This window comes from Hippopotamus amphibius, chromosome 4, assembly GCF_030028045.1.
Source record: "Hippopotamus amphibius kiboko isolate mHipAmp2 chromosome 4, mHipAmp2.hap2, whole genome shotgun sequence".
In the NCBI taxonomy this organism is placed as follows: domain Eukaryota; kingdom Metazoa; phylum Chordata; class Mammalia; order Artiodactyla; family Hippopotamidae; genus Hippopotamus; species Hippopotamus amphibius.
This window is the reverse complement of record NC_080189.1, coordinates 129,683,021-129,708,003: the sequence shown is the minus strand read 5'-3', so window position 1 is coordinate 129,708,003 and position 24,983 is coordinate 129,683,021. Positions and strand designations below refer to the sequence as shown.

Sequence of the window (24,983 nt, the reverse complement as noted above, 5' to 3'; positions counted from 1 at the left end):
AGGGTTTTCAAGATTCTGGAGTGAATGGGCCCCAATTAAAATCTGTAAATCAAGGTCCTGCGTATAAGCTCAGCTGCCCAGGGTCTTTGACTCTCAGGAAGATTTACCCCCAAATGTCAAGGCATCATCGGCCCCGGTTACCTTCCTTTTTTAGAGAAAGGATTGTTTTATTTATTTTTATTTTTGTCTAAAGCAGAGTTGTATTTAAAAGGCTCATTCTAAAAAGAGATCAAGTCGGAGTCTGGTTTTGACTAGTGGGAATTTTCCTTCAGCGAAACCAACTGTTGGCTGTGCTTGAACGTCTGCCAACACGGCGGCCACTGCTGCAGCACTTTTAACTTAAAAGTGGCTAATAAAATCATGAAGGGAAATCATAAAAGAGAATTACAAACAAAATTATCAAAAAAAAAAAGAAAGAAAGAAAAAGAAAAAAAGATTTTACTATAATGAGATTCACCCTCCAGGGACCAGAATAGAAAATTTGCAGACATAAGCTTATGCTAGCAGAGATACTTGACAGATTTAAAAGTTGTTTGCCCAAAGCAAGTTTAATTGACCAATGTTTACTAATCAGTGGTTTCTAATACTGCAGAAACACTGAGTCCAGTTGGGCAAAAAAGAAACAAAAAAACTCCAAAACCCTTGAGATTACCTCAATTACCCAAAATACAAGAAGAGATTGAAAAACCACCTTCTGTTTTTGGTGCTTCAATTTTAAAGCTGATGGAGCCTTCAAGAACACATTGTTGTTACATTGGCTTATTTTGTAAATGGTTTAATTAACATATTGAAATTGTGCTTGTTTTAATGAAATAATCAGGTTGGACTCTCCTAGCCCTTGATTTGGAGGCAGGATCACTTTTTATCATATAAAGAAATAGATTTAAACATCGTGGGGCATAGTAATCGGTTATTAAATTACAAACATTTTTAGATTCCTGTTAAAAAGTATGCACTAATGGTTAAATGTTACAGCATCTCTTTTTTTAAGTACTTTGTACATGGCTACAACCCAGAGAGCACTTTTTTCCCCCTGTAGTACTCTTTACTTATTTATTTTGGGAAAGTTTGGGCCAAATCTGTTCCATCTTTGACCTTTGGGTTCTTTTCTTTTCTGTTTAGGGAAACAACTATGTATACCTTTCTCAGTATTAAATATACACAAGTATTCACATGCACGATAAACAATTCCCAGACTTGCTTTTCTGACATATAAATCAGCGCTAGTAGATCTTTAAAATGTCAAACTTCTCATTCAGCATAAGACCTGTCACAGTCCATGTGTTTCTCTGACAATACCCCAGATTTTACTGATTGGCATAGTTCCCATGTGTCAAAATAGTGAAATGTGCAAGACACCTATTCAGACCTATTCTGTCCCTGTAATTATTGCAGATTTTTTTTCCTGGCTTCTTGGGAGATTTACTACTCTCCCAGGCTTTTGGTCACCAGGAAGTCAAAGAGCTCTGAGTTAGTTTGTCTTCCCTCCACTCTTTGAATACCAAGGTACCACCAAGCCCTTTTATGAGACCTCAACACACGGCTGCATTATGCCACCTCTCAATCATGACTCACAGGCATGCCCAAAGCGCCAGCCCAGAAGAGCTTACTACTGTAGAAAAGTGATTTCTCATTATTGTCGTAACTTACAAAAATATACATATAGACTTAATAGCATGAGGAACTGGTTTGGGGTTCAGATCACACCACTTACTTGCTCTGTAACTTTGTTTCTGCTTGTACCTCTCTGAACCTTAATGTCCTCCTCTGTACAGTGGAAAGTGACACTATTGAGAAGATAGGCTTGTTGTATAAATCAAGAACAAGTGTGTTTTCGAAGAAAGGAACAAGTCTATGTATCCAATTATGTGGCACTAAGTAGAATTTTCTTTCCAGACCTACCCCTATCTTGAATTAAAAGGAACATGCTGGAAATATCGAAAAGCGAGAGAGTAACAAAAGGGGATACCCTGGTGACATGCTGATTTACACAAATTAAAGCATTGTTTAATACTGAGCTACTTCTGTCCAGTAAGTCAGTATGGGCATCAAGTGCACTTCTAAGATTATGCTATTACTTTCTACCTATTCAGGTGTGCGTTTCAACCTAAGACTTGCCTGCAATATGATGAATTCCCAAATTTCAGCTTGCTGTCTCAGGAAATGATGGAGTTGAGGTTACTCCCCAGCCTCACTGTCTCCCGCAGCTCTGAATATGCCCATGTGTATGTTGCACGTGAATTACTCATTGAAATTTACTCTAGGGAACATAAACTTTTATTAATAATAGTAACCTGACACAGAGTAGCAGACTTTGTAGCCAACACAAGTGGACTTTTGGACTGAGAAAAAAGTTTTCTACCCTCTGCTCTTAAGTCCTCGTCTGGGAAGGGACTGTCCAGTTAGGAAATGATCCAGATGTGATGATTTGCTAGGTAATTTTCTGATAGCTTATTAATTTTTAGCATTTTTACAGGGATGAGACAAGCAAAGATGAAAAAGTAAAACTTAAATCAGTCTACCAAGTAGGTTCTGATGTAAGAGAGAGAAAGTCTAGCTTTTCAATGCAAGCAGAGATTTTCTGCAGATGGACCCCCACACCTGCACCACCAGACTAGACCAGTGCTCTGAATCATGGTTTATACTTCCAGCTTCTTGGGGATCCCACGCTAGATCCAGCATCTAACTCACCATCTTCCTCCATCCTGTTCTCCTTGCCCTATTGCTACTGTTTGCGATTCTCCTCTTCCCAAGTTGATACCTGCAGACTCACCTTGGATTCTCCTTCACTTTGATTCTACCATCAGTCTTCTGGCCCTTTTCCTGTTAGTTAACCTTGTGGGCTTCTTTTCCTTTCCATCTGTCAATCATCTGTCAAGGTCCTCATCACCCAGCATATTTGGGCAACGGCTACTTAGCTTTCTCTTCCTTCTAACAACGGACCCCTTCCCCCCAACACACACACACACCCTCCACTAAACTTCTGGAATCCCTGTGGGCATGTCATGCCTTTGCTGTAGAACCGGCTTCCTTTGCCTCAATAAACGTTCCTGTTATTAAGATCCTTTCTCAGGTGCTCCATCCTTACCTCCCACTGCTCCCTAACCCACACTTTTATTCTGATCCCTTGCACAACCATTGCATAGCAGCCTTGTGTCTTTAATACTTTCCCTCAATCACTCCGCCCACACCCACAATGTCTAAAGTCCAGCCTCCTATTCAAATTTCGGCTTAAATCTATCAATAAATCTCCTTAAAATACTGTGGACCTTTCTCACCTCTCCTGTCTCTATGCTTTATTTCTATTTAATGCCAGCGCCACCCCTCTCTTTCCCCATTAGTCCTGTTCCCCTGGAAGACCACACGTTCTGCAACGGCTTCTACACCACGGTTCTCTTCTGCCTTCTCCCCCTACTTGTCCTTCACTCCCTCTCCCAAGCAGAAGACACCAAAAGAGATCAATAACATCCTAACATCCGTGGCTTGGAACCGATGTTTGAACTCCTGCAGATTCCAACCTAGACCCTCAACCCCTGCTGGTAAACTGTAAATTCCAACATTCCCAACTTTGCCAGTTTTCACCACAATTACACAGGGTCACGGAGATACAGGACAAAGTCATTTAATAAGCCCCACGTGCCTTTGAGAAACACCTAAATAAAATCCACAGGATTGCTGTGTTTATTAGTTCTCTCTGCAGGGAGGTGGGATGGATTTAAACTTTAATTCTCAGTCACAGACGAACAAACCACCGACACTGAGGGGTCTTCAGGCTGCAGAGGTGATGCAAAGATCACGGCTTTGTCTGGCCCGGTCCCTCGTGGTGGGGTACGCTTTCACATTCTTCCATTTGGGAGACACTGGAGCAAACCCTCGCCCCGTGCGGTGGGGGGCTGGCAGGGGAAGGGGGAGATTTGCTTCCAAAAGCAGTGGCTTGAATTGGCCTGTGTGAGGCTCAGATCGTTCTTGAGACGCAACTGCAGTAGAAAGCCGGGTGGCCGGTACAGGCGCCTGGCGCCTGCAGCCAGCGGGGGCGAGGGCGGCGGGGGAGTCGCGGGCTCCGGCCCGCAGTGCGCGGACTTGCCGCTAGGAGACGCCCCGAGTGCGCCGGACCCCCTCCCGCTGCCAGAGGAGGGCTCGGATCCCCTCCGCCAGTCCCCCGAGCCGCGGGATCAGGCGGCCAGCAGACCGCAGGGGCCGCGCGGAGGAGCGCCCGGGGCTGTCACCGCGGACGCGCCGCGCGCACCGACCCGGGACGCGGGCATCGGGGACCGCCAGCCGCCACGCCCGCCGTTTCCCGGCCGGGCTCCTCGGCTCCCGCTGCCCGCTGAGTACCGCCCGGGCGGAGGGCGATGTCTGCCCGGGCCCGCCGCGGTCCCCGGAGCAACCGGGCGCCGCCGCTCGCGCCCCTCTGCTGCTTCTCGGCCGCGCTGGGGATGCTCTGGTGCCCGGCGTCGCAGGCGTTCAACTTGGACGTGGACAAGCTCACGGTGTACAGCGGCCCCGAGGGCAGCTACTTCGGCTACGCCGTGGACTTCCACATACCTGCCGCTCGCACGTAAGTCGCCCCGCGTGCGCGGGCGCACCCCGCCCCAGCTTGGGTCCCTGCCCCTCTGCCGGGGGACCCGCGCCTGTCCCCGCAGCCTGATGGCAGCCGATCCTGAGAGTCCCTCCCGCTGCCTACTTGGGGTCCCGTCCGGCTCCCCGCCACCAGCCTCCTCTCTCCTCTTCCATTGCTAGATGTGCCTTGTGAACTTTGAACTAGGGACATGTCACTTACCTAGAATCCGAAAGCCCCGGGGAGTTCCCAGGACAAAGACTCGAGCATCATACAAAGGGGAAAACGGAACCGAACAGACTCAAGCAAGTTAAAACGACGACCACAACACGGTCTGTTTATACATAGCCTGCAACAATTAAGTGTCTGGGCGCAAAGTGCTGTCTGCTGCAAGCAGCTGGGCTCTGTCCTTTACTATTTTTTTCCCCGCTTCTCTCAGCTCACTATATACATAGCTCCACCTAGGGAAGAATGAGGACTGTTTGCACCCTCTTCCAAACCAGGTTTCAGACGCCCATAGGTTTCCAAGAGGAAATCTAGTTTGACAGTCGGTCTCCATCACAAATGCGTTTCTGCCTCTGACCCCAACCCTAGTCTCGGTGGGCAGACTGCTCCAGAGACTGCGTCGCCTGTGCTCACGGTTATGATTCCTAAGGAGTGATTTTCTCCAACCCTTTCGCAGAGCGAGTGTCTTGGTTGGGGCGCCCAAAGCCAACACCAGCCAGCCAGACATCGTGGAAGGGGGAGCCGTCTACTACTGTCCTTGGCCCGCCGAGGGGTCTGCGCAATGCAGGCAGATACCGTTTGACAACACCAGTAAGTGAGACTTGTCATTCTCAGCTGTGGGTCCTGATTTCAAAGAGCCACAGCCACCCCAGAGTCAACTCCCCACTTTCTTTGTACTCATTTGGCCTGTCTGACGAGTCTGTGTTGTGGGCGGTGCAAGTCCCTAGAGAAGTCAGCTTTTTAAAGCCAGAGCGAAGGGGAGGGAAGTGTTGAATGCACCCTAGAGGGGGAATAGTATTTTGAGCTTGGGTATTTGGATGCATCCTGGTAACTGCTGTTTCTTTACTACTCCGAGATAAGTATTTTCGGGGTGAGTGGATGGTTTGGAGAAATGCAGATGTTATACCCTAACCTTGATTCTGGAGAGAGTTTGGTTGCTTCTCAAGGACAAATCTGGGAAAAGACAGACCCTTAGCATTTCCAGTGTCCAAGCTCCGGAGGCGAGAGTCAGCTGCTACGGACGCAGACATCACTCCATGTTGCTGTTTAATTCTTTACAGAAAGAAAGAATTTTCTTTCAAAATACTGGACATTGGATGCAAACGAGTACAGGCAGAGTGTGGATGGATTACATTCATTTCCAAAATCCCTAGACAGATGTTTCTTATTTAATTAGAGGGAAAATACATTTTAAACAATTCAGGCTGGTTATGCTTCCTCTGGTGTTTTCTCCTTGGGTCTTGAGAAAATAATTTAAACTTAATGCTTTCAAAAACATTAACACTGAATGTTTTAATTTGTACCTCCAAAACTTTATGAATTCAAAAGGTATACATTATTGGAAAGCAAATACCTCTTTTCAGAAAAATGTGAATATGTCAGCTCAAATAACGTTCTTTGATGAACAATCAGTTAAAATAACTTTTGCATCACACAACTATTTTATGATATCATTCTTCATTATTGTTACATTGTATGCATTTAGAATTTACATAGAGCATCAGTTTTCACAGAATTTTGATGAAATTGATGGGTGGTATTTACCTGTTACTTTTAACTGATTTGCAGTTTTTATTTTAAAGGAGAAAATAATTTCAATTCTAAGAATATGGAAATTATTTCAAAGAAAAAACTCCTATGCAAGCATTACCTTGAATTATGACCAAACTAGGAAATATTTTATAAAAGCACTTGAAAATTGTTTTTCATATGTGTCTATATATGGCCACAATAGGTCATTTACCATTTTATTAACTAATTCAGTTATTTCATACCAATTTTTATAAGCTTTTACTTTAAAATTTAACTATTAGAAACTGGCAAAATTAAACCACTTGATGTTAATTTGTGAAAGAAATCTTTCAATTGTTGAATCAGGACTTTACAAGCTTCTAATTACTGACCTCTAGCTTGAGAATAAATTTCCTAAATCAGAAAGATTAAGCATAAAATCAATGGTATTTTACTAATGCATGTCAAAATCATTTGTATTTTAAAAAGTATTTTAAACGTAAGCCTTGATAAATAAAAACATAACTTGTTGGCATATCTGAATTTAAGCTAAGGGAAATTAACATTTGCATTTTGAGACATTTGATTTATTTTTGTCAACAATCAATCTATAGTCATGGACATCAATTTAATAACTTTCTAGAAAATTCCCATAACATATCAACATATCAGATCAGGATCTGGCTAGTATATTTTCTCGCTGATAAGGAATAATCAATGTCTGTCCAGGTAAGTCACACCTGAATACCTTTCTAAGTACTAATCCCAGTAGATGTCACATTTCAACAGATGAAAACCAGAGGATACAGACATCAATATGAATTATTAAAAACTGACCACTCCCAACCAAAAGTTTCCAGTGTTAAATTACAATAGGTAACATTTCTCAAAAGTTTATTCTAAAGCAACTGTCTAGAGCTTCGAATTCAGTTTCCATAGAGAACTAATGCTGAAAGATTGTGCTTTGGTTTCCAGAATAACCCACAGGAATGCACTTAACCCTTACTGTGGCTGAATTGTATTTGCAATGAAACAGTAGGGGACAAACTAGTACAATTTTGGCAATTAAACAAATAGGAAAATACTAAGAGTGTTGAGAAAAGATCAGTGTTCCTTGGAGAAAGAGCACGGGGTAGATGACACCTTCTGTGCAGGTTCTCAGGAAGACATCTGGATATCTCAAAGGGCTTTCGAGATTAATGCTTCTGGTTCTACACTGTGTCTTCTTTCACTTTTAAATGGATGGGGGTTTTTCCTGAGAGAAGCACTCATCCTACTATTTTATACTTGCAACCATATCACCATAATTTGAGGATTCATTAAATGGAACAAAGTGAGGGAAAGAAACAGGGAGGGAGACAGATGTTTCTGAAATAATTGAGCAAGAAATGAAAAAAAAAAAAAAGGCAAGGCAGGGGAGGCCACACAACATTTGTAAGAGATGAATGGTCTGTGAAGGGAATGAACAAAGCAGTGACATGTGAAACCCGGGGGAGTTTCAGAGAGACGTTAAGAATGACTGAGAAAAGAATGTTCCCTGTGTTAGCCATCAGGGGGTACTGTGGGCCCAGGAACCTTGGCTGCTCCTGGGAATGGCCTGAGGATGGGTGGGAGAGTAAGAATCAGAGGCCTGTGGCTCAGGCGGTTGCTACTGAGTGGGGGCCTTTATCCATGAGCCCCGAGACGGTGGGGGTGCCAGCGAATGCCATTTGCTGCAAAGCTGTGAAAGGGAAGGAGGGACAGCAGGAGCCTGTAGAGCTATTTCCAGTTCAAGTGTCGGTTCTGTGGGCAGAGTATGATCTTGGAACCAAAGATGAAAGGCAGCAGTAGAGGCACTCTGACACTGGGTGTGGCCGCCAACGCTGCCAGCTGCATTGCATTTATTCATCACCTACTAGGTACCAGTCACGTAAACATATTATTTCTAATCCATACAACAAAATGACCATGTAAAACCCATTTTATGAATAAGGAAACAGACATCAAAGGTGTTTAAAAGATACATCCAAGACCACACAATGGTAAACAGTAGATACAGGGCTGGTCCTAACAGACTGCACATTCAGGTCAGATCCCAAGGAGTTGAGGCACTGCTCACCTTCCCTCCCCCTCCTCCACTTCCCCACCCCAAAATTACCTTCACAAGTTCCAATTAAAATGACTCCTCCAGAGAAGATCTGAAAGGGGAAAGCAGTTTGGGTAGAAGGTTGTGGAAACCCGAGGTGGTCGAGGCAGCCTTTATCTTGGTGGGAATGACGGGTTGTATAGGCTCCCGGTTTGCTACAGCCTATCCCACCTGTGCGCCCTCCGCATTCCCATCAGCTGCCTCTTGTCTTACCCTCTGCCCGCGGGCAGCAATGTGCAGTTTTCCCCCAAAGTGGAAGACCGTTTCTTTGCTTGACAAAGTCATGGCTCTCAGTGCTGGACCCCTGCAAACTGACATGCACGTAATAGAGTGCGATGTGTCAGGCATCCATATATATCACATTGCAAATAGTCCTTTGTACAGAGAATCATGACTGGCTCTGTCTTCCACCCTGTCTGCTTTTACTATTACATCTGAATTCAAGACATTCTAAGTAAATTTGACCTTTTAATGATGTTGTTTCAACTTGTTCAGGCCCCTGGGGTGTCTACAAATTAATGTTCGCTGTGGTAACCTACTAAACTCTCTCAGCCTAGACATTGGAGGAGACTGCCCTATAATTTGGTCTCTGAATCTGGCTGTGATCTTGAACCTTAGTTTATTTAAGGTCAACTGCCTTTTTTTAAAACTGCCTTTGCGTTTGAAATTTTTTTTCATTTCACAGTCATTTATTTTATTTTTACTTCATCCTGTAACCTGGATTTTAAAAAATTACTTCTCATCATAAACACAAAAACAGAGGAAGCTGGGAATCGCCTAGCACTGCAAATGTATGAATACTATTAAAATCTGTGGTCCTTTCAAGTGTGGAAAAAGAAAACTTTCGGGAAGCATATGGTGGTGGGGGAGGAGCCAAGTGCAAAGAGTAGATAATTTTCCTGCTCTGCACAAAATCAAGTGGTTTCAAAAATGCTCTTCTCTCATCTCCCTGCTGTCTTTCCCTCTTACTTCACTAGAATAAAATTCCCCTGTCACCAAACTGATTTCTTTCACTTTTGCCTCTGAACTGTGCCCCACGTCTGAAACGTAAAACATCGCCTCTGCCAAATTCATGCCCCTCCTTTCTAAATCTACTCCAAGGTTCGCTGTTTTTCTTCTTCCTACATTTTCCAAACGCATGTGTGGATAACATTAAAAACTCCTAGATTACAGCTCTCCCACTAGAAGCCCAGTGAATGACACAGGATGAAACAGACACTCCATATTTGGGAAGATAAGAAGGCAAACTGCAACAATGGTAACAAAATCTTAGTACACAAATATTTGATCTTGTGAATGCTCAGATGAACCATTTTGAGGGGAAAGATAATAGCATGTGCTAATTAATAGTGCTAATCATGAGTAACAACAGAGGGGCAAAGAGCTGGGAACCCTTCCAATTAGGGACCCACTTAAAGAGAGAACAGCAAGAAGTAGGAGGTAACCACTGAGATTTGGGAGGCATCTGAGAAGGACTACCAGAATTTGCCTGGTCTTAATTTAACATCTTTGTGTTCAACAAACAAACAAAAAACACTTAAAATGGAAGACAGTTTGGTTAGGATATTTCAAAGCTGTAGGATGGTACGATTTTTGTCGGAATTGTGTTTTAGCTTGGAGACCGGAAGACTTTGTTGGGGGTGGGGGGCAGGAGTCTGTTCTATTTTGTGTTGAATGAGCCCACCATAAGAAGCAGCTTACAGCGTGTGGCACTGTGACTGGTACAGGGTTGTTTTTTGATAGGATTGGGTGCGCCCTTTTTCTCATGTGAGGTTTAGGAAACATATTGGTCACATAAGTCTAGCTCTTCTAACTTCCTCAGAAAGAAACCAGGTTTTGTTCAGGAACAAAGCAAAGGCAAACGTAGGGCACGGCTACCCCAGTAAATGACAGAGAAAGTAACACAAATGTGACAGAACTCAGACAGCAGAAATCTGGATCCTCGTAAGTTCAATTGAAAGTGGGGGGAGGAAAAAGGTGGAAAGCAGCCCAAAGATAACCTGCTTCTTCTAAGAATCAATATTGCCAGAATTAGGGTAAGTTTTGCTACACACACACACACGCTATATATATATATCTAATATATATATAATACATATACACACAAATATAGATTAGGGCAGAAAGCTTACTCTGCTCAGTGCTGATCCCGCTGAGTCATCAGGGGTGATGAAGCTGGAAGGCTTACTTATTCTAGAAGCAGTTCATGACGGCTCCCATGACCAACAGGCTGGCCCGAAAGATGCAGCCAACACCCCTCAGCTTCCGCCAACTGGCTCAGACTTTCATGTGACAAAACGCAATCACCGTCAAGTCCCGACATGGGAAGGGAGGAGGCAGGGTCCCTACGGCACACGGCACTGGAGGAAGCAATTAGAAAAAGGAAGTCCTTGAAAGTCCAACGAGAAATGGGAAACAGATCTGCTCTATGGCTAGTTGAGTAGACTGAGCATTGGGCGCCTGTTGCTTAATCTGCAAAATTCTTTCAAGAAGCTGGAAGTGTGTGTGATGGAACAGGCTTCCAGGCTCTTGGCAGGAAGAATCCGTGCAGCAACTGCAGCATTCTGGGAGAAATGTAGGAAACTGTCTTGAAATTGTTCTGAAAGCAAGAAAAACGCACTGGCACATGGAAGCTGGCCAGTTGAGATGGGCACGTTCAAACGTTACCTGTTGTGTACAGAGTCCTGTACCTGTGAGTTGTGTTGATGGAGAGAACTGCCAACATTTCTAAAAAGCTCAGCTCAGCTGTGCCCTGAAGGACACCATCCAGATACATAAACGTGGATTTTTGAGGAAGAGAGATAAAAGACTAATTGTTGATCTTATTAAAAGTGCTCACTTTAAAAATATTTAGTCTTCAAAATTCAGTTTAAATACATCTTCACAAAACATATTAGTGCGTCAAGTGAGGTGTACCTGCATATTGAAACACTAAAATAGATTAAAAATACTTTTGATTCTGGGTTATGCTATAAGGGGATTTAAGGAAGATAAGCAAATTGTTATGCACGAATAGGCAATTTATACTTTAAACATTCTATATAAGGGCTTCCCTGGTGGCACAGTGGTTAAGGGTCCGCCTGCCAATGCAGGAGACACGGGTTCGAGCCCTGGTCCAGGAAGATCCCACATGCCATGGAGCAAGTAAGCCCGTGTGCCACAACTACTGAGCCTGCACTCTAGAGCCTGCAAGCCACAACTACTGAGCCTGCATGCCACAACTACTGAAGCCTGAGCGCCTAGAGGAGCCTATGCTCCGCAATGAGGAGTAGCCCCCACTCTCTGCAACTAGAGAAAGCCCTCACGCAGCAACGAAGATCCAACACAGCCAATAAATAAATAAATTAAGTAAGTAAATAAATAAATAAATAAATAAATAAATAACAAAAAACCCCAAACATTCTACCTAATACATCGGTGTTGCTCCATTCCAGATCCCAGCCAGGCAGCTCTCAGACCAGCTGGGAAGGAATGGGGCCCGTCCCCAGCCCTGCAGAAAGGCCAGCTCCTGACTCTCTGAGATTAGACCCAAAGGTCTGCAAGTTGAGAAACTCTTCTAGGTCCACAACACTGGCAAAAGTGATCATTTACCCTTTTAATTGTTTTAGTAAAAGTAAAGCATAGAATATAAAACTGTCTTTATAGAAATGGTTGCCAGGCCATTAGGAGTGGGAAAGAGGGGTTGTCTCCAAAGGGGAAGACCAAGGGAATTTGGGGAGCTGATGGGACTTCCTGCATCTTGACTGTGATGGTGGATCCATGACTACATGTATTTATCAAAATTCATTGAACTCATAATGTTTATTGCAGCACTATTTACAATAGCCAGGACATGGAAGCAACCTAAATGCCCATCAACAAATGAATGGATACATAAGATGTGGCATATATACACAATGGAATATTACTCAGCTATAAAAAGGGATGAGATGGAGATATATATGTAATGAGGTGGATAGAACTACAATACAGAGTGAAGTAAGTCAGAAAGAGAAGGACAAATATTGTATGCTAACTCACATACGGAATCTAAAAATGGTACTGATGAACTCAGTGACAAGAACAAGGACGCAGATACAGAGAATGGACTGGAGAACTCGAGGTTTGGGAGGGGGCGGGGGGTGAAGGGGAAACTGAGACGAAGCGAGAGAGTAGCACAGACATATATATACTACCAACTGTAAAATAGATAGTCAGTGGGAAGTTGTTGTATAACAGAGGGAGTCCAACTCGAGGATGGAAGATGCCTTAGAGGACTGGGGCGGGGAGGGTGGGGGGGGACTCGAGGGGGGGGAGTCAAGGAAGGGAGGGAATACGGGGATATGTGTATAAAAACAGATGATTGAACTTGGTGTACCCCCAAAAAAATAAAAAAAAATAAAAAAAAATTCATTGAACTGTACATCACCAAGGGTGAATTTTACTGCATGTAAATAAACCCTCCCCCCATCCCCAAAAAAAGAGAGAGACAGAGAGAAACATTACGGAGTATGCTAGAGAGTTATATATTCAATACAAAGATTAAAGCTGGTTGTATGGCCATTGCTACAAGCATGTAAGTTTAAATTCTTAGACTACAGGAAGGTCTGATGTAATAATAGCTCGAAGTATAAGGACACATTAACCCTGAAAAGCTAAGTCATCTTACTGCCCCCAAATAGGGTCAAACAATATATCAGCTCATCATGTAGGACCTTCTTTACCATTCTTTAAATAAAGAATACTAAGTTCAGAATGTGTTTGGCAAGAAAACTGTGAATAGAAACATGTTGAATCAGAATAAATCTTTGCAACGAAGCATCCTCCTTGATAATTCTCATATGCTTGCTGAAATTCAGGCATGGGACCTCTCATGGATCACCATTAAACTAAGGAGATCTCACTTCAAACCCAATACTGTAGTGATCAAAATTAGTATAACCGCACTGCAGGGCATTAACTTATTAACATTAGGTCAATTCTATTCTCAAGCTCTGATATTTGACATATGGACACAGATTTGTGTATGAAATTGCAAAAGCTTCTGTATCGATCAGCCCTGATTTCCAGGACATGTAGAGATGAGAGAGAAGGGCACACACCATTGCTACAGGAATAGGTTTATGCAAGGACCCTACACAGTCCACGTTACACACAGCATCTCACCCCAGCTGTAGCAGGTCAAAGCTAACTCCCCCCTCACCTGGCCAGGTTATGGCTCCATTTCAGATGGGTCTGTTGTCATTCCCCATGATGAGCCCACATGTCTCTGGCATAAGCCACCCCTGCCTCTTGCCACATGGCTCCACAATACATCACAGCTTACCTCTCAAACATGTACTGTGTACACCCATGTCCCCACTCACCCTGAGCCCATGTCCTGGTGCCACTCTCTTAAACACCCAGAACATCTTATTTTTCAGGAATGATTTTCTGATATTTTTTTCTAGCTTCTCTCTTCCTACAATTCCCAGTGGAAAATATGTTTCAGAAATTAATTCTAAAGTTGCTGCAGATCCTTTTTTAGAAGAAAAGGGGCATAACACTAAAAAATAAGTAGGGCGTTATCAAACACCCTAAATATGGATGTATTTCATGTAAATGATGGTATACATCACACAATTGGGTATAATGGAACCATAAAAAGGGAAGCCTACCAAGAATCAGGATAATGGGGAAATACTTTTGTTTAATATTAAGTGAAAAACATAAAACTCAAAATTGTGCCTACAACCTGTAGAAGAGTACAAGAAGACACAGGCAATGAGAGGCTATTGGGAAATGTAATTAAAACTGTTTTTTTCTTCTTTTTCTAGTGCACTTATTTTTAAAAACCATGAATGGTATTTATTTATCATCAGGAAAAATAAGTATAAAACAAAACATGCAAAAATTTCTACAGGAAAGTATTGAATTCACTGAAGTGTTATGGAGATTAACAATGGAAAACCACAGTTCAGGTTCTGTATTGGCTAAAAGAGATCTTAGTTGCTCCCTCTTTTGTCATGGGTGTACGTGGTAGAGTAGTTTAGAAATGTACTCATTTACATTTAGGTGCTTATGTTTCAAAATACAGAAGACGGAGGATGGTTTCAATGACAATTATATGTGTATGGAGAAGAAGATGCAATGTATCACCTGTTTGCATTCTAGATTGCTCCTACATCAATAGAAACATAGGCACGGTGGTCTGACACGACAGTTTCTAGAATAAGAGCTCTATTTGGGGGGCAAACTGCCTTACTGAGTCCACCAATTTAAAGGCTTATCTCATCCGGAAACGCCCTCACAGACACATCCAGAAGTAATGGTTAGTCAAATACCCAGGCATCTCATGATCCAGGCAGGCTGACACATCAGATTAACCATCCCATCTTCTTTGAGACTCACAATATATATTCTAGAAAAGGCACTGAGAATTCATGGACTAAAGAAACCCTTTGGATCCATAGGATAGAATATTTTTGGGCAGTCATTATTTCCCCTCACATTTCCTAAGCCAAAGAATGCCCAGGGATTACTGTAGTATCAGCCCAAATCTCTGGCTTAAACCAGCCAAGGTTTATTGCTTGTTCATACTATCTGGTTAATATGAGCTGAAGAGGAGCCTCTGCTTATTCAAGGGATCCAGAGACCCAGGCTAATGGAGAGTCCTTATTGACATGTGCCTTCAAGGTTGCTCTAACTGGGAAGGCATGTGGCAAATTGCACATTGTCTATGAAAGCTTCTGGGTGGAACTGACATTTACTACTTCTCCTCACATTTGGTGGGTAAAGCATGCCCAGGAGGTTGGCCAGGCCAGGTTATTTGAATATCTAACACTTTGTGTTAGATTGGTGTGTTTACACACTCCCATCAAAATTGTTTACGCACAACCTTTAAAAGAGAACTAGGAAGGAAATGCAATGGAAGAGGTTGTCTGGGCAAATGTGATTAAAACAGGTTTTTCTCAGAACTTCCCTGGTGGCACAGTGGTTAAGAATCCCCCTGCCAATACAGGGACACAGGTTCGATCCCTGGTCCGGGAAGATTCCACATGCGTCAGAGCAACTGAGCCCGTGCACCACAACTACTGAGCCCATGCACATAGAGCCTGTACTCAGCAGCAAGAGAAGCCACCTCACTGAGAAGCCTACTCACCGCAACAAAGAGTCAGCCCTGCTTGCGGCAACTAGATAAAGCCCACATGCAGCAACAAAGACCCAATGCAGCCGAACATTAAAAAAACAAACAAAAGAAACAGGTTTCTCTTCTATTTCTAATGGACATATGTTGCAGGATATTTTTAGGGGGCCCTTTTCAGGGCATAGTTCTCTGGGGCTATGGTCCTGATCCCCACATTTATGGTAAGAAGCAGTCACATGGCAAGGAAACGAACATGTTTCTATCAACAGATGTGAAGATATGGGTGTAACTCATACTGACAATCAGTTCTCAACTTGTTCCATCTGGTCTTCATCCTCTGGCACAGGTATTGTCTGCAAAGACTGAATACCCTTCATCCTTTAAGTCAGGCTCCTTGGGTAACATGTTATTAAATCATAATGTCTTTTCCCTTCAAAGCACCCTTTGGTTAACTTTAACTCATTTTTACTTACAAAATGCAGTTGACCCTTGAACAACAGGGATTTGAACTTTGCCAATCCATTTATAGGAGGATTTTTTTTTTCAATAAACACTACATTATTAAAGGATCCTCAGATGATTGAGTCTGCAGATGCAGAGCTGTGGTTACAGAGGGCAGACTGTAGGGCTTGAGCATCTGAGGCTTTTGGTATCCATGGTGGGTCTTGGAACCCATCCCCAGCATTGTTCAAGGGTCAACTATTTTCTCTTAAGGACCAGTGGAACTGAAAATAAAGCTTAGAGTTAGCAAACAGTAAAATCAAATTTCAGCGACAAGAGGTGCGTTAGAAACCTTCTACAAGCAGGTGTTGTCCTTGACCCTGGCAGTATGGCCATGAACTTACCCTTGTGGGATTTATAGTGAATAGCTAGTGACAAGCTGAGAAAAAGTAAGGTAAGACCAAGGGGACAGAGTGGTGTGTGTGTGCATATGTGTATACACACGTGTGCACTTTCTTTTTTTTTAGATTGGCTGGGGTATTATTTTCTTGCTGCTGCTGTAACAAATTACCATGTACTTCATGGCTTTGAACAATACAAACTGATTTTCATACAGTTCTGGAGGCCAAATCTAAAATAGGTCTCCCTGGGCTAAAATCAAGGTGTTGGCAGAGCTGTGCTCCTGGAAGCTCTGGGGGTGGAATCTGTTTCCTTGCTTTCTCCAGCTTCTAGAAGCTGCCCACATTCCTTGGGTCATGGCCCACTTCCATTTTCAAGCCAGCACTGTCCAGCTGAGTCCTTCTCACACTGCCATGCTTCTGGTTCTCCTTTTCTGCCTTCCTCTTTCACTTTAAAGTATCTTTGTTATTACTCTGGGGCCTCCAGATAACCAGGATAATCTCCCTATTTTAAGGTCAACTGATTAGCAAACTTAATTCCATCTGCAACCTTAATTCTCCTAACATAGTCTCAGGTTTGGGGGATTACGGTGTAGACATCTTGGGGGCTATTGTTTTGCTTACCAAAGGTGGTCAGGGAAAGTTTCATTGAGAGGGTGATGTTTGAGCAAAGGCCTAAATTAAGTGAGGGAAGGAACCATAGTGTATGGAGCAGGGGGAATGTTCTAGGTGGCAGGAAGGTCAATGTTAAGTCTGGAGAGGAGCGTGTTCTTGGGAAATGAAGAAAGCCAACTGAGTTAAAGAGAAGACAGTCAGGAAAAGAATGAGGGAAAATGAGGCCAGAGAACCAGGTATAGGCAAGACTTTATAGCACCTTAAAGGCTAGAGTCAGGACTTTGGATTTTATTCTAAGAGTGATGGGCAGCCAATGGTGGTTTTGAGTAGACGAGTAACAGAGTTTGGATTATGTTTTTAAAAGGATCGGTTTAAAAGAGTGTAGGAAACCAGGAGCAGAAGCAAGGGAACGGGGTAGGAGACGTTTCCATCATCTGGTGATAGAAAAGTGTGGTTTGGGTTGAATGATAGAACTTAGGGTTGAGAAATTGTTGGATTTGGGATTTATTTGAAAGTGCAGTTGGTAGAATTTTCCTTATGGATCAGAGGAAAGGTACAGAAGAAAGAGAAAAATTTGGTCTGAGTAACTGGAAGAATGAGACTGAGCAAATCTTAGAGAAAATATCCAGTTGAGTCCAGATATGAGAAATTGGAGATGCTTGTTAGACACCCTAGTGATGTCAAGTGAGCAGTTGGATAAATAAACCCAGAGTTCGGGCAAGAGGCCTGGAGATTTAAACGTGGAAGCTGTAAGCATGTTGATGATATTTAAGGCCATGACTTAGGGAGTTGGCATGAATGAAGAGAAGAAGGGAGGAGAAGCGAAGTGAAGCAGAGAGAAGAGAGAAGGGGAGCGGAGGGGAAAGGTCAAGGTTGAGATGGAGTCCTGGAGTCCCTGACATTTAAAGAAAAACCAGAGAATTGAGGAGGATGTATAGCAATGCTAGAAGGAGTGGCCAGTTAGGCAAAAGAAGTCAAGAGGCCAATGAAGACATTTGTGTGAGGCGGAGTGAGCTTGGAACACTTGATTTGGTCACGGAAAGTGATTGACAGCTGACAAAAGCAGTTGCAGTGGTGTGTGTCAGGAGAGAATGGGAGAAGAACAACAGGAGACAGCAAGTCTGTAGAGCCATTTTTTCCCAAGAAATTCTGCCCTAAATGGGAACCACAGAAATGTAACCATCAAGAAGACATGATGGCGTGTTTGTAATGTAATACGGATTGTTCCGCTGAGAGGGAAACGATGATGTTGATTAGAGGAGGAGAAGGATGTGCAGAAACAGATTCCTGAGTAGATGAAAAGGGATGGGTGGGACCTTACACAGATGGAGGGATTGGCCTTGGAGGAGCGCAAAGGTGATCCATCCTCAGTGGGCAGAGGAGGCAGACTGAGAGTAAGTTGGTGGGTTTGGTGATAGGAAAAGAAAATCTTTTTTCATTTTTTGTATTTTCTCAGTGAAATAAGAAGCAAGATTATCAGCTGAGAGTGAGAAGGCAGACAGAAAAGGTTGGGAGAAGGAGAAAACGTAAATAGTAATAGCAGAATGGCAGAATGAATTGAGCAACGAAGTGATAAGATTACCAGGCTGTGAACAGGGACCATGTGAATTTAAAATCTGAATTGATTTGGGAAAGAAAGACATTTTGCCTCTGCTCAACCTATCATATGATCCTACCTGTTTGGGGTGGAGTTTAAGATTTCCTACAGGATAATTCCACCTCAGGTATTAATCTTCCATAGGTATACATTGCAGACACAGAAGGTTTGAATGCTGAAGTGCTTATTTTGTGTAACATTGAGAATGGTGATTTTTGTTTAAAAAACCACAGAATGAACCATTTTATTAGATGCTGGTTGGTTCCCTTTTTACTGTCACATCTTCTGGCAACAGGAATGAGATCCAGAGGAAAATACAAGCTTACAACAGGAACTTTTCAAGTGCTATTGGGAGGCACGTTTATACACCCTTCATCCTGAAACCCATCCATATCCTGTATTTAAAAGTATTGTTTTGAGATCAGAGTGAAGAGATTTATGTCATTCAGTCTGCTTCCTAAGATACCCGTGCTGAGAGGTTTTCATTACTTCTTGAAGCAAATAAGTTTTGGGGCCCTTAACAGAGATGTACACTATTCTCCTCACGATTGGAAGGTGACATCTAAGTTGAGAGTTCTCATTTCCCCAGGTATGTCGATGGCCAAGATGTTTGATCCCAGATAGTTATTCCAAGTGTGAGAAAATCTAGAGATGAGAGAAAGTGCAAGAATTCAAGGAGCTGAAAGAAAATCACTATGGTTGGGAATGACACAAGATGATGCTGGTGAGATAACGGTGGGATATGGCTGGTTCTAAGAATTTTGGCATTTTAGAAAGAATTCTAGTGTCAGGATGGAACATGCATTTGAAGGTGACAAGCCTGGGGGAAGGGAAAACAGCTAGGGGACTGTTACAGCCACTGAGGCTAAAGAAATGGGAGTCACCTTAGAGAAGTGGCAGAGGAATGGAGAGAAGCAGATGGGCTTGAGAGAGCTCTAGAAGGAGGCACTGGCAGGAACTGGCTACTGAGTGGTGTTAGGAGGGGCAGGGTTTGTGGCTGTCACAGATGCATTCCACACTTCTGGCATGGTTCACGGAGCTGCCATTCTACTAGGTATAAAGAGCAAGTAAGACAGACATACTCACCTAGCTTGAAATGTTCAAGTCCGGTGAAAGAGAAGACCAGTGCCTGGCAGCCCTTTCATAGGGATAAGCGCTGTAACAGGAGAAAGTGAAGGGTTTACGTGTGCGAAAGAGGGCTCCTGGTCTTGACTAAAGGGGGACCTTTTTGTGTGGCTGGGAAAGCGTTTCAAAGAGGGCATCATTAAAGGTCAGAGCTGAAGGATGAATGTGTGTGTGTGTGTGTCTGTCTCAGGGGTGGGTGAGATGGGAAGGAAAACCATTCCAGCCAGTGTAGATGAGGTGAGGTCAAAGTTGAGATCTCAACCTCTACAACCCACCTGTAACCAGCTCGGCCCTTCACATTTGTGTGTCCTACGAGGAGACACAGAGTGTTCTGTCTGATCTGCCCCAGAGGGCTTATCGCTTCCCAATGAAAGAGGTGATTCTTTCGTTTCTTGGTATTTGCTCCTCTAGCTGCATCACGTCAATGAGCAAAAAACTCACCCAAGAAATCGCTTGTGTCCTTCCACATGCTGTACAGTATGCCCAAAAAAGAAAGAAAGGAAAAAAAGCCCATATGTATTTCCAGAACAAAGCTTACATACGGCCTGACTCAAATTACATATGAAGAACATTTCAAACGATTTTATATGATGTAGAAATAAATGTCTGAGGGACACGAGCTAGGCCTTATTGGTTATCAAAACAGGAAGCTGGAAATGTGATCTTCATTCTCCAGAAGACAATACAGACGTGGAAATAACTGTAGCAGAAAATTTACATTCTCATCTAGATCAGGGAAGCGCTACACTAGGAAGAGTGTGAGAGTGTGTTTACTGTTGCTACCCCCGACCCATATTTATCGACGTCCTTCTTAGAACTCTGAAAGCATACTTTCAGCTCCTTTAACTTTATTAGTTATTTACTTATGTTTGGAACCAAACATTTAAATAGTGAGATAAAAAAAATAATTTAAAATAAAAGCTTCATGATTTCCAGAAAAGAAATGTCTCGAACTAGGGGAATGAGCTAGCAGCCTCTAAAACTCCGAAGGGGGCTGGATGGGTTTACAAAACAACAGCAAGTTTGTCCAGCGAGGGGGATTCCAGTGGCCTTTCATGTACTACCTCATACATTTTTTATACACGTTTTCTTACTTTATATTGTTTGAAGTTTTAAAAACAATAATCTGAAAGAATTTTAATTTGAAAAGAAAGCACTTGGGGCCTTACATTTTATTTTATTTTATTTTTTAAATCACGAGCATTTTTTAAAATTCATTTTGTGTAATAGTAGACCCTTTATTTAATTTTTTTAAAGATTTATTTATTATTTTATTTATTTTTGGCTGCACTGGGTCTTTGTTGCTGCATGCGGGCTTTCTCTAACTGCAGTGGGGGCCGCTCTTCGTTGGGGTGCACGGGCTTCTCAGTGTGATGGTTCCTCTTGCTGAGGAGCACGGGCTCTAGGCCTGTGGGCTTCAGTAGTTGTGGTGCGTGGGCTCTAGAGCACAGGCTCTAGACCACAGGCTCAGCAGTTGTTGAGCTTAATTGCTCCATGGCATGTGGGATCTTCCTGGACCAGGGATCGAACCCGTGTCCCCTCCATTGGCAGGTGGATTTTAACCACTGTGCCACCAGGGAAGTCCCATAAACCACCAGCATTTTTTCCCTACCTTTTCTCCCATACCTGTTCCACATTCTTACCCATGTGTGAGTGACTCTCTGTCAAGCATGGCACTACATTCTAAAGCAGGTTTTTAAGGAAGTGCTTTGGATTAGTTGGCAAACAAGGAGGAATGAAATTTTGCAAGAGAAGCTTCATGCACAAAGTCTGGGAGTGAGACATTAGGGAACAGAGAGGAAGTTGCCTGAACAGAAGGAAACGCCTATCTGGAGATCAGGTGCAGGGTCTGGACCTACATTGTGCAGGGCACGGTATTTAAATCTGATCTACTAGGTAAAGGCAGGAAAACATGTGATGGTGATAACTCTTGGGACTGACTCTATTAACAACCTTCATATATACTATACATATATATGTGTGTGTGTGTGTGTGCATGTGTGTATACATGCATACATTTGTATATAACATACATATATGATATAAATAATATATCTCATTATATACAATGTTTATTTAATCAGAATAACTCATTTCTGTCCACAATGGGTGAATGAATAAAGAAGATAGATATAAATATCTTATATATGTGTGTGTATAAACACACACACACACACACACACACACACACACTGGAATATTACTCAGCCATTAAAAAGGAGGAACCCCTGCCATTTGTATGAAGGGAGATTGAGGGTAATATGCTAAGTGAAATAAGCCACACAGAGAAAGATAAATACTGTATGATCTCACTTATATATGGAATCTAAAAAAAAAAAAAACTCATAGAAAAAGAGATCAGACCTGTGGTCACCAGAGGTGGGGATGGAGGGAAGGGGAAATAGGAGAAGGGAGTCAAAAGGTTAAAAACTTCCAGGTATAAGATAAATAAGTACTAGGGATATAATGTACACCAATGTCTGGACTATAGTTAACATATATAAAATAATGTGTGTGTATATATATACACATGTAAACACACATACACACACACACATATATATGTATAGTATATATGAAGGTTGTTAAGAGAGTCGATCCTAAGAGTTCTCATCATCAGGAAAAATTTTTTCTCTTTTTTTTGTGTGTGTGTATCTATGTGAGATGATGGGTGCTAAACTAAGCTTATTGTGGTAACCATTTCACAATATATGTAAGTCAAATAATTATGCTGTACACTTTAAACTCACACAGTGCTGTATGTCAGTTGTACCTCAATATAACTGGAGGAAAAAAGAATAATGCATCTTTTGAATGTTATATGAAAAAAATGAATTAGTGTGGTATTTCCTTAAATACTTGAAAATTCACAGTAAGATGATCAAGAGTATGAAGGCTACAGAGGTTTTCTTTCATGGTTTTTAACTGTGGTTTTGGAATACTGGGAGGCATACATTTGGAAGTGTAATTTTCCGGAACATAAAAATTGACCCAGATTCTTTCCTTGGGTTTGTGTCTTTTATACAAAGAGTTCTCTGGTTACTGATATTTTATTTTGAATTTTACATAGAAATAGTCCCTGTTCTTAGATACATAGTTTTGATTTAAATGAAACCTTTACAGCATACACTGATGAAGGGAAAGATTATAAACAAGCATCTAAAGATTTCCTTTCCCCTTTTCCTTATTAAAAATGTCTGGACAGCTCCTGTGACAGCTTTAAGGAAATCCCCGGGTAGAGCACTTGAAGTGATGACTGAAGGTTACAGGGAAACTTACTGTTTTCCAGGACAAGGCTGAGGGCTTTATAGTTTTCAAAAACCACCCATCTGCCAAAATGTTTGGTTGCACCTGTGTCAGTTTCGGCTCTTCTCTCTCCCATGGTGATCTCTCTTCACTTCTTGTAATTCCTCCTATTCTACTCAATGAAAAGATTAGAAAAATCTGCTTGTGGCCCGTATGTGCATCATATTCTACATTCTCTCACTCCTGCTCAGAAATGAATATTCCCATGAAAGAGGAGCTGAACGTTACTAGGTGTGCCACCCACTGGGATTCGTACTCTGATTGCCCAGAGGCCAGAGCTAACAATTAAGAGAAATGGCTTCAAAGCCCAGAAATGTTGGACAAGCCAAATCAATCTTATTGCTACCCACCCCCCCATCTAAATTTCTCAGGTTGACCTACAAACCTCTTGATTTTATCTTCAGGTTTTCTTTTTTCAGATGATAGACAATAATGTTCGCTGTAAAAACTCAAACAATACAGAAATATACACAATTAAAATATAAAAAGCCACTAAAACATGTACCCTCCCTGCCTTTGAGAGACCCATCACGCACAGTTCAGTGTCTATACATTTACACACCCATACACGGAACATGTTGAATTTAAAGGATCATACTGGGGGGCTTCCCTGGTGGCGCAGGGGTTAAGAACCTGCCTGCCAATGCAGGGACACGGGTTCAAGCCCTGGGCTGGGAAGACCCCACATGCTACGGAGCAACTAAGCCCATGTGCCACAACTACTGAGCCTGCGCTCTAGAGCCCATGAGCCACAACTACTGAAGCCCGTGTGCCTAGAGCAGAAGCCACCACAACGAGAAGCCCGTGCACCACAAGGAAGAGTAGCCCCCGCTCACCACAACTAGAGAAAGCCTGCATGCAGCAATGAAGACCCAATGCAGTCAAAAATAAAAAAATAAGTAAAATAAGTAAATAAAATTTTAAAGAAAGGATCATACTGAACAATATTCTAGAGAAGCTTCTGAATGAATAGATGGGAGTTTGGTCATTCATTCAACAAACACGGAGGACCTGCTATGTGTCAGGCATTGTTCTAGAAGTGGGAAACACAGAGGTGAAGCAGAGAACATCTCTGTTCATGGAATCCATGTAAATTTGGAAGGGAACGGATGGTCAATAAACAGGAAATAAGAAACAAGATCATCTCAATGAATGGTAAGTGCTATGAAGAAAAGTCTAAAGGGTAACAGGAGAGGATGACTTAGGGTAGGGTGAACTAGCTGCTCAGGGAGGGGGTCTCAGAGGAAGTGGCATTTGAGCTAAACCCTGAGTTCTAGGAAGAAGGCAGCCATGCAGAAAACTGTGGGAAGAGTATCTCAGGCAGCGGGAAGAGTATATACCATAAAGAGACAGAAAAGGCTGGGCGTGGTCAAGAAAGGCAGTGTTGGGACTTCCCTGGTGGTCAGTAGTTAAGACTTCACCTTCCAATGCAGGGGGTGCGGGTTTCATCCCTGGTTGGGGAGCTAAGATCCCACATGCCTTGTGGCCAAAAAACCAAAACATAAAACAGAAGCAATATTGTAACAAATTCAATAAAGACTAGCAAAAATTGGAGGGAGATATTTGGCAGCATGCATGTGGGAAAAAGAATCCATACTCAGAATATAGGCTGAATTCTTCTAATCAATAAGACTAATAAGCAAACAAGGAAATGAACAAAGGATATGGACCAACAATTCACAGAAGAAAAAAGTGTATGGTCCATAAGCACAAAAAAATGATCCACTCTACTAATAATCAGAGAAATGCAAGTGAAAACAGAACAGAATGAAGGACCATTTCATAGTCGTCCAGGTTGGCAAAAATTTAACAGTCCTACAATGACAAGAGCTGATGGTCTCTCGTGCCCTGCTGGTGTGCATGGAAGTTGGGGCTACTTTGGAGGTGGATTGGCATAGCTGATAAAAACAGATATGATAATCCCCTATGACCCAGCAATGTCATTTCTAGTCTGGTGCCAGAGAGAAATGCTTCTC

At 42.6% G+C, this 24,983-nt stretch overlaps 1 protein-coding gene across 1 annotated transcript in view; it reads left to right on the top strand.

Moving 5' to 3' along the window:
* Positions 1 to 4,231: 4,231 nt before the first annotated feature.
* ITGA8 (integrin subunit alpha 8) overlaps positions 4,232 to 24,983 on the top strand; it is a 171,380-nt gene continuing 150,628 nt past the window's right edge. The window contains exons 1-2 of the mRNA XM_057732743.1: positions 4,232 to 4,558; positions 5,241 to 5,374. Of these exons, the coding sequence (XP_057588726.1) occupies positions 4,353 to 4,558; positions 5,241 to 5,374 (340 nt within the window). The 5' untranslated portion in view covers positions 4,232 to 4,352. The remainder of the gene's footprint in view (positions 4,559 to 5,240; positions 5,375 to 24,983) is intronic.